This window comes from Linepithema humile, chromosome 7 (genome assembly GCF_040581485.1).
Source record: "Linepithema humile isolate Giens D197 chromosome 7, Lhum_UNIL_v1.0, whole genome shotgun sequence".
Lineage (NCBI taxonomy): Eukaryota > Metazoa > Arthropoda > Insecta > Hymenoptera > Formicidae > Linepithema > Linepithema humile.
The window spans coordinates 8,460,407-8,477,534 of NC_090134.1; the positions used below are offsets into that span (position 1 = coordinate 8,460,407).

A 17,128-nucleotide genomic window follows, 5' to 3' on the forward strand; every position below is an offset into this window, starting at 1 on the left:
TATCAAAACTTTCTGTAACAATATTTTTCTAGATTAAGATCATTCTTCTATCATGTGAACATATTTTGTTAAAAGGGGCTGAATGATATATTACGACTCATCGGTTGCTTGAATTTGTTTTATGTACAATAAAATTTATTTAAAGCACATTGGAGTGAGAGGAAATACATTTACATGAGTGACGAAATGTGTTTCTCGTTGCTTTAACTTAAAGAAAGCTACTGACTTACATGGAAATAATTTGTACGATATGCTTTGGCAGCGATGGAATAGAGGGTCTGGCTGGAATAAAGATCTAATTTAGAATTATGATTCTTTTTACAATGAAAAAGTTTTATTTAGATTTCGGAAAGAATTTATCTAAGTTTTTGTAAGAGGCTACATTTTTACATTTTTATTTGTTAATGAGATATTAAATATATAAAGAAAAAAAAATTTTTTTAATATATTTAATAACTTCAAAATTAACTTCTTATTTTGAGAATTTGGAAGTAAGATAATTTTATTGCCAATTTTATTTTATCCAATTTTTGTAAAATGTAAAAATAGTTCAGAACAGCCGAATTTGTGCCTTCTCCCAGCTATTGATCACTATTACTTGACAATTCCTAATAATATAAGTCATATTTACAAGGATATCGAGACGAGCGGTAGAATATCTTAAATACTGTATTTGCAAGATGGTAGATTCGTATAATATTTATATACAGGTCGCTACGTATTAAGTATATGAGTATACATATATTTATACGTTTCGATAGAAATTCTATGACTAGAATGACGAATCTCTTTTTGTTGTATATCTACGAGAGCGTTTTGTTTCCCTCTGTGCTTAAATCTAATTTCTCCTTCCCTTCTTTCTTTAGCAAGAATATATCAAGGAAAGTGTTAAAGTAAACGTATTTTACAATTATCCGAAGACTGGATTACAATAGAAACGCCGAATTAGACAGTCAGACACCAGTTGACATTGTCATTCTCTTATCGAATGAAGATTATTATACAAGCTATAATAATTTCCGTAGTAGAAGGAAAGAAGTACTTAAAGTCGACATATGAGTATCCGGTGGTTCGTAAATAGAAATATATTTACAATTCTTACACATTAACGTCTAATTTTTAATGATTCTCACTTTGTTTTTAAAGTATACATATAATATAGATTTGTTCGCTTGAGTGTGTGTATCGCAGTGAATCGTGTGTAATGAATGAATATCTTTTTCAGTGCGAATATTACATTGCACGTTATACGTGGAATTTTAAAAGACTAACATTTATATTTTGAGTTTAATACTAGTATTTATATTTCTTTTCAGTGCATTTGTTCTTTTCAATTTGCCTTAATGTCGTCCTTTCTTTCAACTTTACACTCTTGAATAACGATAATATGTACAGTATAATTCTCTTGATTTTTCACTTCATCGGAAGAAATTTAGAAAAATACAGAAAGTTCAGAAAATATATAGGAAATTGAATTTATTTTTTTCATTTTCGATTCATCCTCGTTTTTAATAAAAAATGTAGCCATCTAAATCGTTTCAAGTCTCAGACTACGCTTAAAGACATCTGAAAGATTAATGACATCTTTAATATTTCTACTATATCTGGAAAAGATCGGGGCCTCTCTTCAAAGTAAGGCTCGAAGCGGCTGTTTTATCGATTTTGCAGTAGCGGTAATGGAAACTCTCTTGGTCGATCGATGAATATATCGCTTGAGAGTGATCAATACGTAAGTGCAATAGTTTGAGGATGCAGGACACAAGATTCCTCTACGGCTGGGACAAAAGTTCTTCCGAGGAAAATGTCGCACTGTTGGTTTCTGACTTTGGCGAAATCCAATTTATTTCCTGGAGAGAGTTAAGTACGTGACCGAGTCGCCGGAAGTTTGCAGAACTTCCTTGCTGGTCCGAGTTGGTGGATTATTTTTTAACTTCTCTTCTCTTAACACTTCTCCAATGCAACTTTCAGTCTTGCAACCTTCGCTAGCTTATCTCGTTTACGAGATTTCTTAACATAGTAACTGAAAGTCTCGAGTTCTCATAAAACATACAGAACGTTTCAGAGCGGAAAGATCGTCCTTTAAATATTGAATAGCGGAAGAATTAAATTAGATGAAATAATAGTTGCTTTCAAGGCGACATGTACGGATTAGTACAAGATTCAAAATTTTCCGTATTCAAATTCTATGTGGTTGATAAATAACAAGATTTTGGTCTTCGATTAATTTAGATTTTAGCTTTAATATAAGATTAAAATTGTCAAGATATTTAATAAAAATTAGAAATTTATGAGATAAAAAACACGATTTTCCTGTCGAAGAAAAGGATATTTAAATTTGTAATGTCGTCTTGTTTGCAATATATTATTCCAATAAAATTGAGAACTGTGCGCTTTTAATGAGCTATTCACATCATTGCAACGGAGTTTCCAAGCATATGATATTCTGCTTGAAAGATTCAATACCAGTCTTATGTCATGAAGAAGAGGAGTCTCTTATTATGCTTAATCTATTAATTAAGTTAAAGTCGCTATATATATCTTTGATTGACAGTGAAAAAAAAAACAAACTTATAATCGCGGACGACGGAAGCATTATATACGAGCGATCAGCAGAATTCTGATCAAGTGTCTGTTCAAAGCGCGGCACCAAGAGTTTCTTTCTTTATCGTTCGCCTAGATCGCTTTGAAGCAATATGGAATTTTTGCGGAATCACCTGAAAAGTCATCGCTGCAAGAAACGCAGTCTTTCTAAACTCGTCCGCGGCGGGCTATGCGCAGGGATTGTTATCCTTAACGATCTTTTTTCTTATATCGTAGTCGTGCCGTCCCGCGGGATTGCAACGTCTGAGTACGAGCGGGAGGATTGGTCTGAGCACTTCCCGAGGGAACAATAATATCGACTATCCACCGTAGCGCGGAATCGCCGTCTCTTCCATTTATCGTTCCATCCATTCTGACCGCTGGATGTCCTGGACATTTCACTAAGATGATTTCGAGACGAAGGATATACGCGGAAAATATTAACATCAATTATATATATTGCGCATCGCAAAACGATCATTTTTTTTGCACAATCCTTTTTTCGGTTTATGGATGTTTCAAATTTCTGAACTAGAATTCTCGGTGGGATTCTAGATTGGATAATAAAAATGAAGAGCCACATCAATCGTATCTATTGTAACACGAAATAGTCCATCTATTTCACGCTTCATTTCTTCTGAATTTCTTCCCGTTTCAGTTTTAATCAAACGATGTTCCAATGATAAATAATTCTGAAAAATGCTAAACACAAAAGCAATACTGATTATCCTTCGCTTCATTCGATCCTTCTCAATTTTCTCAATTTTTTCAATTTTAAGCAGCGCTCCAGCTGAATTATTGATTGGGTATCATAGATTACAATGTAAAACTTATTTTTCTTTTTATTTCATCAGTCAAGGTTTTTCGATAACCAAAGCAGCTAATTTTCTGGCGGAATAACAGATATAAAAAATATTAATACTCGTTATCCACCGCCGCTGGATTTTTCTTTTCACTATTTCTGATTAATGAAAGCCCTCGACATTTGATTGGAACACTCGACTGATTTCTAATTGAATAATAAACAGTGGTTGCTGTCTCACTACAGCGTGGAATCGCCGTTCTCTCTCTTCCAACTATTTCGGCCATTCGACACTCTTGACATTTGACTAGGACTTCTCGCTGGACTCTTGGCAGGATAATAGACGCAGGGGCTGCCACTTTTCAAGCTCTGCCTGGTGCCGCCGTTGGACACGTGGACGTTGTTATTGAAGCTAATAGTGTTGGCGCGGTGGAGGTGGCCGTGATGCCTGACCGAATTCCTCAGCTCGATGTTCGTCGTGTTGGTGACGACCGACTCGTCGTAAGTCTGGAATTCCGGGCTGTCCCGACCGGGCCCGAACAGTTTGGCCGAGCAGAAGAGTTTGAGGAATATTCTCTTGAACTTCCGGCCGAAGATCACGTAGATGATGAAGTTGATGCTGCTGTTGATGGTCACCAGCAGATTGCCGGTTTGCACCATCCATCGCGGCGGCTCATCGATGAATGTCTCGTGGACGTTCGAGGCCAGCGGCAGGACGTTGCAGATCAGAAACACGACCACCACGCACAGCAACATCGTCGCCAGGCCGATCTCACGACGCTGATGACGCGATAACTGCTGCAGGTCTCTATTCGCTTTTCTGACCTGGAAATTGACATACGCACAAAGTGTAAAAGATAACAAATGTGATTATGTAAGCAATTATTGTAAATTATACACGCTAATATTTATATTTATGCCAGCAATTATCAAAATTCACTGAAAAAGAGAATAGGTGTTATCCTTTTTTATATTTTTCTGAAAGAACAAAAATATTATAACATTATTCACATCTAGATTATATTAAACTATTAGCAAAAAATTATATTATTTATAAGAAAATGTAAAATATTTTCTTATCAAAGAGAGATTTATATTTTTAAGCAAGAAAAACATCACAACTTTCTCGTTAATTCTACGATTGCCCATTTTGCTAATTTTATTATGATTTGCTCGCTAGCGACATGTGTTAAAATATTTCACATCAGCACTTTGTAAAGAGTTAATTACGCAGAAAATTATTCGAAAAAAAAACAGACAAGTTGAAGAATTCAGTCCTACTTATTTCCTTGATATCGGCTAATTTAAAGTTCGTACTGCATTCATAATTACGACTTTTTGCGCATTAAGGATTTGCAAAGACACAGTTAAGAATATTTCGTGTTGGATTCTTGTCACATAACTTTCTGGTTTTCTGTAAAGGTTTTACGTAAAGTCGAAGAAAATTAGGTCAAACGCGATGAAAAAATGAATGAAAAAGGACATTTGATAGCAGACATTAATCGGACTATTTATTTCGCAAATAACTTATTCCAATTTCAATTTAAATTATTCGTTTATGAATTTACGTAAAATATAATATAGTAAAATATAAAATAGTTTTAAGTCCTGAAATAAACAATTTAATTAAGCAAATTTATATTTTAATACGTGAAAAATCTTATATGCATTATAATAATTATTTATCAATACTATAAAAAAATTATTCACATTTATTTCGCTTTGACGACATACATTTTATCGTTTTTATTCAACTTTAATACAACTCTATAAAAGAAACAGATATTTAATAAGCGTCAATAGCGTTTTTTAACGAAAATTATAGTTATAAATTCATTCATAATTTATTCGCAAGACTAATAATGCGAAATTGTCGTATTGTAATGATTAATGAAAAATCTTGAGAACGTTTTCCGATGTTAAATTCTCAAGTGTCTGTCACTGTGATACACGATTAATAAAAAGTCATGACAATTTTCGAATAGCGTGGAAAAAACGTTGACTGATCGACGTCTTCGAAAAAACTTGATGACTAATTATATGATTGACAAAGGATTAATGAGCGAGTTCTTATTTTGTCAGTACGCGACAAAACCAGCATCAATTTTTTACACGTTAGATAAATGAGAAGAAGAAAAGCACGACAGTCATATGATTAAATTAAATTTATATTATTAACTGTATCGATCTATATGTAGACAAGAATGTTTGAAGAGAAAATTGAAAAACATAGAGTCAATAAATCCCTGTAACTAGTATATTAAAAACAAATATGCACATTTAATTAAATTGGATATTTAAACATTAATCAAATAGATTTATAAAATGCGATCAATGTAATCACTTTTTTCAGATTAGTTTGATTTTTTGAATAAACATACTTTTTGAAGTGAAGAAATTGCGAAAAACAGAAAATTCTTGGTGTATCGAAATTATGGCTTTAACAGCTCCCTCGCCGCGCAATGTAAAAAACGTGAATAGCTCCCCGGATATATTGAAGCTGTTGTTCATTTTGTGGCGAATCGCGTATTATTTCAACGCGAAGTTATGTCAAAGATACATCGTGTTTGCAATAGTCCCAGGCGTGACGTAGTTTTAACTGTGTCTGACCTGCTTTTTCTTTCAGATTTACGATCGCTCTTCAGCGAAGCCATATCTCGCGACGAAGTCTGCGAGATATCAGACTCTTTGTCTTTTGGATTTAGTCCCGAAATTTTCAATGCGAAAACATCTTGGTACTATGAAAAGATTAGTTTGCCTAAAATTGATATTAAAATCATCTGCAAAATTTTATTAGCAAATATTTACGGTAAATGATTGAATAAGTTGATTGTTTTAATTATAAAATAGGGAAAATTGTTGCCTCATCTGTAAATTAAACTCAAGTATTTAATTTCTCTTGCGTTCGACGTTAATCGTAAAATTCGATAAATTTCAAGTTAATTTTGATCGTCATATAATATTGATACTTCAATCGTTTTTTAAATACAAACAATATTTAATTTATTCGCTTTAATTATATTTACACGTCAATATTGAAATTTATATTTTTATTTAGTTTATAATTTAGTCTGCATTACTACGCGCAATACATTTTAACGGCACAAAATATTATTTTATTTGAAAAATAACTTTGGAATTTACATTACACCTTTGATACGGAGATCCGCTCGATTCTGTGTAAAAGCTGCCAATACATATCTCATCTTTCACGATTGACAGAGTGCTACTTCACACTAGAATCTTTGTGCAATAATATTTGATCCTCGCAGGGGGGGGGGGGTGTCAAGGAGAGATGTTCGATTTGCGCATGAATGTCAGAATTTTCAGACTCTTTATGCCCGGACGTATAATATATTTTACATCGTACATATTTCGTCTCGGCTGTTTCGCGGCTCCCCTCGCCCACGCCGTGTTTGGAAGCGTATAAGAAAACGCTGAATAAATGCCAGACTAGCTGCATATTTCACAACCAGCCAAATGGAGTGGAACGCGAAAGAAGAAGTTTGGAATCTCGTATACGAGAATGATTAATATTGATCATCTAATGTAATTTTCAGAAAAAGAGTTTAAAATAATTGGAATAGTTGCAACGATAAAGTAAGTAAAAATGTGATAAAAACATAGTAAAACATAGTTGTATCAAATCTGTTTGCAAAGCACTTGCTTCAAGATTAATATATAATGGTAAAATTAATGATTTATGTGCGATTAATAGAATATATAAAATTTATGGATCTAGATAATTTAATATATTAATTATTTCCATAATGCATTTTAATATATTAAACATACTTATAATTAATTGAATAGATACGCGTGAAAGCGTAGTAATTATATTATATTACGTTGTTTTGGAGGGAATTCGCGAATCGATAATAATATGTGTACACCAGATGAAAGTGATTTAGATTATTTCACACCTGTTTAGAATGAGATATATATTTATAATAAATAATCTGACATATCTGATTTCTAATTAAAAACAAAATTAATTTATCTAATCGCAAAGAACTGAGATAAATGGACTAAATGGATAAAACTATAAAACAAGGAACGTAAGAAAAAAGACAAACGTTTCCAAGTCGATCTTTAAAGCAAAGATAAAAAAAATTCCCAATTTCGTATTTCGGTTAATTTATTTCAAGTTGCCTAGTTCTTTGCTGTTGCGACACCCTGCTTTCAGCGCCTGATTTCACCGCTTCAACTTTCAAAGTTCGGAAGCAAGTTACGTACTTGTCTGCTAAAACAGTTACGACGACAAAGTGGCGGAGCTAATTATTGTTAAGACTTCGCGCCGCTACGATGAATTATTATGCGCGTCGTGTGTCGCCGAATTGCCGCGCGTTACCTCGGATTACCGAATCCGGTTCACTTGGTACGCTCTTCGTGTGATGCGCACAGCAAATTATTAATAGAATTATTATCTACGCTAGAGAATCTGGGGCGAAAGCGTGTAACGCGAATCACGTCTCTTTGGGAATATCGCTGTGTAAATAAAAGCGGGGGCGAACGGCCTTAGTTTGCGCAAGTTTGTTCCATGCTCTTTGTTTTGCCGAGTGTTAACGGGGTGTCGAGTCATGTTTCTCACTCTCATTGACAAACGACAATGAGTCGCTTTGGCATTGCAGGAAATTAGTTTCGAACATGGAATAGAGTGTCAGCGTAATGACGACAAATTATTTAAAAAGATCATGAAAACATTTCTAAAATATACAAATGTGCATTAATATTTATATTCCGATCGGGATTCTCTATTGAATAATAAAAACAAAGGAATTAATTATTTATTCGCCTGGTTTACTCGCGATTTCTCGCAGGAAGGGGAGAAACGTCAGAAAACTTCAATTCTAAGTGAAGAGATTTGACGACTGCTTCCATTTGCCGCATGAATATTCTCACAAATCGCGTATTAATGTTCGCTCTGATCCGCCTATTCGCGTGAAGTCCTCGCGGAAGTAGTTCCGAAGAAGATACTACCGAAAATCCTGATCCCAGAATTAAGGACAGAGTTTGTGGACTCTAAAGTTTCGTGATAAGGAAATGTCGAGGGGAATTGTTGTCTTTCGACAATCTCTACTTTGTAATCTCAGATACCCTCAAGCTGTGGGAATTCAACGGCCGATCCTGTGGCTGTATCTTATCGCGGCGGATATTATATTAATTTTATTTGGAAATATAGACTTTGTACTTTACGAGAGAAAATGTGATCTTCATCGTAGAAATTATTAAAGGTTGTAAGCCTTTTCTTATTTTAATTTGTATAGTCAAGTTTCGATCATTTTAACTCTTCAGTGTTGTTTTCTTATCGAGCAGATTGTAAAAGAAATATATTAATAATATTATACTTATATCTTTATACTATACTAATAACTTTATACACATTTTCTAATTAATTTATGTAATTAATTTAATTTCTACTTTTATCTAAAAACACAAACTATGTATCTCTTTTCCAAGAGGAAGTATTTCTATTTTATAAAAATTATATAAGATTGCAAGAATAATATTCATAAATTTAAACGAATAATTATATTAATTTTTATCTCTCTTTGTTATTTCCGTCAAATTGATTACGAAACAATTGTTATGTTTTTGCAAGCCTTTATATAAGAACACAAAAATCTTTTCGCAATATTTCACAATAACTTTTGATTGCAAATGTTTCACGTATTTCGCCGGAGGTGCACGATGATATTGCTTATGTCTGCAATTGCGCGGTCCACGTAAATGCCACGTGCGGAAAGAAACCGTCTGTGAATTTCGCTGCCCCTATATAGGTACGTGCTCGCGAATTCTGAGCGCGTACCCGTGTATCGCATGTATAGGGGCTTATACAGTCTAAGTAACTTTATTGGTTTCGTCGTCGCGGCTTATTATTCGTATTTTTATGTCGATCCCGCCGCTTATCGATGCCCCACGTTACGCGGCACGAGCTTATTGCGATACCAGCCCGGCCACCCTGCTTCACTCCTTCTTTTTCTTCCCCTTATCGCGATCGCTTGCGAGTCCTACAAAGAAATTTTAATAAAACGGCGCAGTGATGAAAAATATTAGTTCTAAACTTTTTTAAAACTCGCTGCCACTGACACGCTGTTCGATATTCCGCGTTTAATCTGTCCTTCCCTCGTGTTTTATTTTGTTTTATCGATGCTTCTTTTATCTTTTCAATCTAGAATCAACTTGACAGAATTACAAATGGTGCTACGTCTTTGCAATAATTAATCAATTCTAATTGTAATGAATAATTGACTTTTAGATTTCGTTGCAGTATTATCGTTGCATTGTTTCAACGTCACATAATATTCGCAATTATTTTTCAGTTGCCGCAGTATTTTATATTCGATTTGATAAATCAAGTTGCAAATAAAGTGCATGCGTAAAATAAAATGTTATTTCTGCGAGATATACTATTTTCCACAAAATGTTACTGCGACAAAATATTACTTTAGCAAGATAATCCGGTATCGAATTTATGATGTTGAATTTTTGATGTTATACTCACCCGTCGATAAATGGCCATGTTGAAAATCACGAGCGCGATAAACGGAAACATGTAGTATACGAAGAAGTACATCCAGTGAATGTACAGAGTAACGTAGTACTCGTTGCTTCTCAATTCGGTCGGCGAAATGCAGTACACTGTGACATTGTATTTCCAATGCCACTCGGTGTACACTTCGATCTCCCAGAATCTAAATGAAATTCAGAAGTTTACTTTTTCATCAACTTATGTAATAACTTTTTTATCCTTAATATACGTATTTGATCGAGAGAGAGAGAGAGAGAGAGAGAGAGAGAGAGAGAGAAGGGGGGGGGGGAAAGGCAGGATAATTAAAAGAATTTTTTTTCGTCTTTTCCACTTTTTCCATAAATATTTTACTATTCGAAAATGCAGTGAACCAAGAGTTGAGAAAACTAATTTTTATTAAAACTTTTTTTTATTAGATATCAATTTTATAATCTAATATCTTCATTTATTGCGACTTAATGAGAAAAGGAATAAACATAAGTACTCACTTGGGTAGATTGTAAATCCAGGCGAAGATCACTATAACCACCACTGCTAATTGAGCCCGTCCATAAGTGCAGAAGGATCTGGCTTTCAGCGGATGGCAGACCGCGATGTATCTCTCCAAAGTTACCGTCAATGTAAGGTACACCGTTACGAATTGCGCTATGCAGGACAGCGGGTACAAATATCTGATGATCTTCGGATAGATAATGAACTTATAGTCGAACAGTAAGTCCGTGTACGTGTAGATCGACGGCAGTCCGTAGATTAATACCTGTGGATGCATATGTAGCACATTTACAACAACGATAAGAGTCTCTCATATCAAATGTTGGGCTTTAATCCTGGCGTCGTTCGGATTCGATTTTTGCAATATTTAGTGAGTGGTAAATTGAAATGTAAATTAAAGTTCCATCGAAATAAAATTAAATGTCAAATAAGCTTCCGTCATTTTCTCGCATCTTAATTTTGCGAGTATATTACAAGCCCTTTTCGACATTTTTCAATCTTGGTGTATTTATAGAAATATTCGCTTTAGTCATTTCGTTTTTTGCGAAAATTATTTTTACGCTATTTTTCTATCAACAATTTCTTTGGCCGCTATTTATAGCAGATTTATGCTTGCGACGTTTGATCGACAAGTACAAATAGTTCGTTGATGAAGGAATCCTGAGTCGAAGGAGTTCGATCTAGATGATTAATTAATAACCGGCGAAAGGTGGTTTACGTAATGCGATCCCGAGAGTCTTGGTAGGATCTTGCGTATGAGCTTTTTGTGCCTGCGGCCTATCAGTTTTACCGGAAGCTCCTGTTTACCGCAGCTGCGTCAATCTTGTTAATCTTGACTTTATCCGCGAAACCGGGAAACCATGTAGCGCTGTACAGCGAAACTTATTTGCATAAGCTTGACGCGTGATTCACATTATTCTGCAATGTGCTGGCTGACGATACATGTTCGGCAATATTAATTCTTCTCTCTTGCATCGAGAATTTACTTCACTAAAAATTACGAGAATAAATTGAATTAACTATATTATCAATTCTTTGCTATATCATCAGTTTATTTCTGCGACATATTTATAGTCAATATTATTTTCTCGGATTATTCCAGATCTACTGTAATATATTTCGCAAACTTTTCTGACGCATTTAATGCCAAGTGATTTTTGTAAAATATCTAGAACATACTTGTTAACATTTAGTAATGTACATTATAAAATTTACGGGGATTATTTCGCCTCTCGTTAATAATCAGCTTTTCTCTTTACATTATGTTTGGATTTGTATAAAGTCAGCAAAAGTTGTACTAACGTATGTATATGATCGAGGCAAAAATATCAGGTCGGAGGTAAAGCTACGAGTTACATGCTTAGAAAAATATAATTTATATTGCATGAGAGAGATAAACAGAGATGCATTTTAATAAAAAATTCGTCTGTGGCGCAAATTTACCGTCGTGTAAATTGCGGGATTAAGAATGAAATTAAACCGAGAAGTTTGCCACCTGATTATAAGATCGTAACAGGTGGATTTTATGAAAATTGAATTTTAACAGTCATTATTAAACGTCGAGCTATTAATTTTTTCGACCCTCAAGCTCCATTAAGAATCTTAACCTCATTTAATATTAAAGATTAATTAATTGTCAGATTCATACCTCGCAGGTAAGTAGAAAAACATTTTGCACTAACTCATTAGTTAAAAGTACCGATAGGAGAAATGTCTCGGTTGAAACAACGCTTTAATGAGAATCTACTGTCGCCTACAAAATGTTCATTAAATGCACGAGATTATATGATATGTCCACGTAAGTTCGTAAATTTATGCATTATTTTCGATTAAATTTTTTGCCTGTTTTGAGCTTCAATGCTCACGAGTGGATTCTATCAATTAAGTTTTAAATATTCAATATTTAATATTAAATATTCATAAAAATAATTCTTTAATTAAAATTCCATTAAAATACAATTCTCCTTAAAAAAATTAATAAATAATAAAATTTTATAATATATTAACAGCGCTTTTAACATAGTAAACGCTTATTTATTTACAAAATTTTCAATATTGAAATATAAACGCATTTTTTTGTGTTTTATTTTCGGATTTGTGATAGTTTGTGAATATTCTGCACAACATTCGATTAAAAAGGTCAAAATCTATTGTGTCACAAAAATTGACTCGTATCAACTTCAACATGAATAGCTATTTCGAAAGTCGTTAATAAAAGCCTAGATAACGGTAACAAACCATCATGATAAGCCCTTCGGAATGCTGCTCGATGGTGCAAAAATGTAAATCTATATAAAATATTGGATGCTTTTTTTTTTGAAAAATTTTATCTGGCTATAGTGCGTATAACTGATTGAGAGCGACCAGACACGACGACTGTAAACACTGGGTCATCCAGCAGCAATTACGAGGCGTTTTACGATTCCAACGAGAAAGCGTTTCTGGTCATGTGTGCTAATTAAACATTGATTTTCCAATCGGTGGTTTCGCGATTCGTTCAAACGTTCGCAGTTATGTATTTGCGGTTTGCGCAAAGAGAAAGTGCGTGCAAGAAAGTGTACTGTTAAATATTATAAAATTATTTAAAATTTGTAAAAGCATGAAATGGATAAAAATATTCTTGTACGCATATTATACATGGGTTGATTAGTTGGAAATTCATAAATAGATCATATGTACATGGACGCCGTGCATGAAATATTTATCACATATTGATCGTAAAATGAATAAATATGTTCCACTATTACACGATGAGTGAAAAATATCTACTTGATCGTCATCTTTTAAATATTTTTTTGAAAAAAGAAAAAATGCCGATAAAAAATATGTAAAGATAGAATTTGGTATCAATATTTAACATAAAAATTCATTATTTTGCTAAATAAAAAAAATATTGAAATATTTTCTCTAAAAGCTCTTGAAGCAAATATTAATGTTGGTAAATTATATTTTTTACGTCACTTTTTTATAATAAAAACAGAAAATGATTAAACTAACTAGATGTTAACTTTGATCATTTCTTTTACATAAAACGAGCAATATCTATAACACTTTATGACGTTGTAAAATAATTCTACCGTATAATATTTAACTCTCCATTAATGAGAACTCGTAAAAATGTTTCCGAAGTTAAATACACTACCAGCGTTTTTTGCGTGCAACTTCGCCATTTTTCAAAGAATCAGAAAGTAAAGCATCGAATAAATGAACCATTATCTTTTACATTAATTTATTTAATAATCAATTATTTAAGTTCTTGTATTTCAGTCCCTACATTTTTTTGTGACTTTTATGTTATCTTTGTTTCTTTGAAATTTAAATATATTTATTAAAAAGAAAGTGTAGAAAAAAATGTAGAAATAATGCAATACACACTTACCGCGATAATGATCAGCACCGTGTCGCATCTGGCCAGTCCAATTAGCAGATAATTGATGGACGACTTCATCTGCGGCCTCGACAGAATAATCATCGAGATTGTATTGCCGAGAATCCCGAAGAGACCGATCAGGTTGACGAGCAGGCCGTAGACAATGAAGTCAGACAGCCCGTTAGTGTTGATACCTTGATTGCACTCTTGTGGCTCCTCGCTGCTGCCGTTGTTGCTGAAGTTCAGCGCGGACTTGCCAGCATCGTAGTAACCGGAAGCGATAGTCGTCGATATCGAGCTTATTTCCATCGTTCAGCGATTCTCTACTTCTTCGCCTCGATTTTATACTGCCCTTTGATTTTGCCGCCTCTTCACGTTACCATCTTCACCATCAGCTCCTCGTCTATTTCTATTTATTCTTTTCTCGTAACAGTTTTCAATTTTGGCCGAACTCTTGTGTTCTTCGAGTTTCGAAGCTGTAAATCACAACGATCAGATTATGCTTTAGTTATTTTCTCATCACTGTGTTGTTCCAAAGTGATTTCTCTTCTAAACACTTTCTCGCGAAACATTATCTTTGAAATTATTAAAAAATATTATTTGATAATAAATTAATAGAAGTCGATTAATAAGTCGATTATTAAAAATCTGAATTAAAAAGAAATTATGAAAAAAAATTTCGCAGAAGTAATTTTCGATACAAGACGTACGATTTAAAGAATTCAAGATATTAAGTAGTAAAATTTTTCATGTTAGCACAGACTGCTCGTTTCACAGTTTATTCGACTTTTGAGATTTATTTTTCTTGCTGTCTGCATGCATAAACTTTGCTACCTACATGCATCTATACCTAAACATTTTCTTCGAATGATTTAATTTCTGTTGAAACATCGGAAAAAAAACACGCTGGTCTTCCACAGACGATCGATCTGTGTTTGAGAGCTTAAAATCGATGGAATTTCCTCCGCGAAAAGTATGAAATGCTTTATTAAAAAGAAATAATAATCTTTCACCTTCGTTACCAGATATCGATTCGACTTGAGCTTGCGCTGTCTTTCGAAATCGAAAGATCTCCGAATAAGTCCTGGTATCATTACGTCGACCTCCGCCGTATCCAATTTATCTCGTTTTGTGCGTTATCTTCTATCGTGTTTCGTTTGTGGAGAGAATCGAATCGGTTCTATCGGCTGTGTCGCCTAGATAGTTCGGCGTAGATGCTTTTACGATGTATCGCTGTTTTACGACAAACTGCGAGCCGCTTTGCCATCCGAATCCTCTGTCGTAGCGACTTCGACGGAACTCTGCAAACTGGTAGAAAGAAAATACGTTGACTTTATCGTTCTTGAATAAAGAATAAAAAGCAGAATTGTGAATCGTACTCTTCTATCGAATAAAAGAAAAGAGAAATAATTTGATTCATTATTTTAATGACAAAGAAAGGTATATTTATATTCCATATTATGCAATCATGAGAAAAATTTAAATTGATGTAATTGCAACAAGTTCAAGTATTAATGCTGGAGTGTCTTTCTCAATTCTTTTTAATGAGGAAATATTTCTCAATACAAAAAGTTTTATTCGTTAGTTCGAACCTTTTCAATGGCAACTTTTACTCAATTTAATTTTTAATTAATACATAATTAACAATTTTTTGAATGAATAATTGAAATTAAACTTTTTTATAAGAAATTTTCTTTTCTATTGTACTACAATTTTTTTTAGTATTATTATATGTTTTCTTACAAGAGAAAACTGATTGCTGATTGAAAAATATTATAACGGAGTTTCATAGATTTTCGATATTCAATATCTTCTTTTATTTTTAGGTTATCAAGTTTTCTATTATTTCGCTATCATTCATTTGAAATATTTGCTATTGTTGCAATTTAGAACACAAATCGGACTTGTTACAAATTCATCGAGTATACTAATAGACAGCGACGAGGAATCGCCTCTTGTTACTATTAATCGTTCGCCGCAACGTTTACACTCGAGTTTTCGAGGGCGCCGAACTTGATTGCAAACAAATACAGTTGTCTCTACCTAACTACGTTGATAGTGTACACTATAGGAAGCCGTGACGGAAAGTCGTTAAAGGTCTCACGTTTAGTATATATTGGAAACCTCAATCTGAGTAGTCGCGTGAGTTCGTCAATTTACAGCCGAGGAAATATACATTTTGCACACCGAAATCTCCGCAAATAACAGCAATTTGTTTTATCGATCCAGGTTATTCGTAGCCGTCTTTCGTAGGGAGACTTCTCTGACTGGTCCCGCGTCAATTACAATACTAGGTGCGCAACTAAGTTTCCGGGTTTCACACATGAATGGCGCTAACGATACATGTAGTCGATATACATGTCTAAAGTTGTGTTTTTTTATTAACTTGGACATCTGTCAACAATAACCAGTTATAATACCAACACATATCGCAACGCAAAAATTTTTTTTCTAACAATAAAGATGTCGAGTTTTGTGCCAACTAAACAGCATTTGCGGGAAGCTTTGCTTTTCTGCTTCAACTTGAAAGAAAATGCAGCTGAAGCAGGTCGTTTGCTTAAGAAAGCCTACGGCAAACATGCACCATCGAAAACTACCTGTAAAGATTGGTTTAAACGCTTCAGAAGTGGCGATTTCGACACTGAGGACAAGGAGCGCTCCGGAAGACCAAAAACATTTGAGGACGCCGATCTGCAAGCGTTATTGGATGAAAATGATACGCAAACACAAGACAACAACAACTGATAAATTTGAACCATGCATTGCTCGAAAAACGGCCAGAATGGGACACGAGACACGAACGAGTAATATTGCAGCACGACAACGCTCCGTGCCATCGCACTTCCATCGTCCAGGACACCATCAAAACGCTGAAATGGGATCTGCTACCGCACCCGCTGTATTCACCAGACCTGGCCCCTTCCGATTATCACTTGTTCCGGTCGATGGCGCATGGCTTGGCTGGGCTACACTTGGCCAATTTCGAAGAAGTGCAGAATTGGTTGGATGAATGGTTTCGATTCAAAGACGCGTCGTTTTATCGTCGCGGTATTCATGTATTGCCAGAGAGATGGCAAAAATGTGTAGCTAGCGAGGGACGATATTTTGAATAAACCGTTTTTTGTATTTCTCTTGAAATTTTCCATTTTGCATTGATAAAAAAAACCCGGAAACTTAGTTGCGCACCTAGTATAATTGGTATGAGAGAATATTTATTGCGAAGAAGACTTAAGTCCAGTTTCGAGAATCTTATTAAAATTGACATACTATGTCAATTTATTTTTGTATTTGATTAAAATTCGTAATATTTTAAAATTCATTATTATACTTTGAAATAAAACGATTTATGTCT

General features: G+C 34.1%; 1 protein-coding gene across 11 annotated transcripts in view; it reads right to left on the reverse strand.

Annotated features, from left to right (window-relative positions):
* Positions 1-113: 113 nt before the first annotated feature.
* LOC105675790 (FMRFamide receptor) overlaps positions 114-17,128 on the reverse strand; it is a 49,850-nt gene continuing 32,835 nt past the window's right edge. For all 11 annotated transcript variants that reach the window (XM_012373210.2, XM_067359988.1, XM_012373206.2 and 8 more), the window contains 5 exons: positions 14,790-15,084; positions 13,786-14,252; positions 10,403-10,671; positions 9,888-10,077; positions 114-4,207 (listed from right to left, as the gene is read on the reverse strand). In XM_012373210.2, coding sequence (XP_012228633.1) covers positions 3,623-4,207; positions 9,888-10,077; positions 10,403-10,671; positions 13,786-14,085 — 1,344 coding nt within the window. In that variant the 5' untranslated portion in view covers positions 14,086-14,252; positions 14,790-15,084 and the 3' untranslated portion in view covers positions 114-3,622. The remainder of the gene's footprint in view (positions 4,208-9,887; positions 10,078-10,402; positions 10,672-13,785; positions 14,253-14,789; positions 15,085-17,128) is intronic.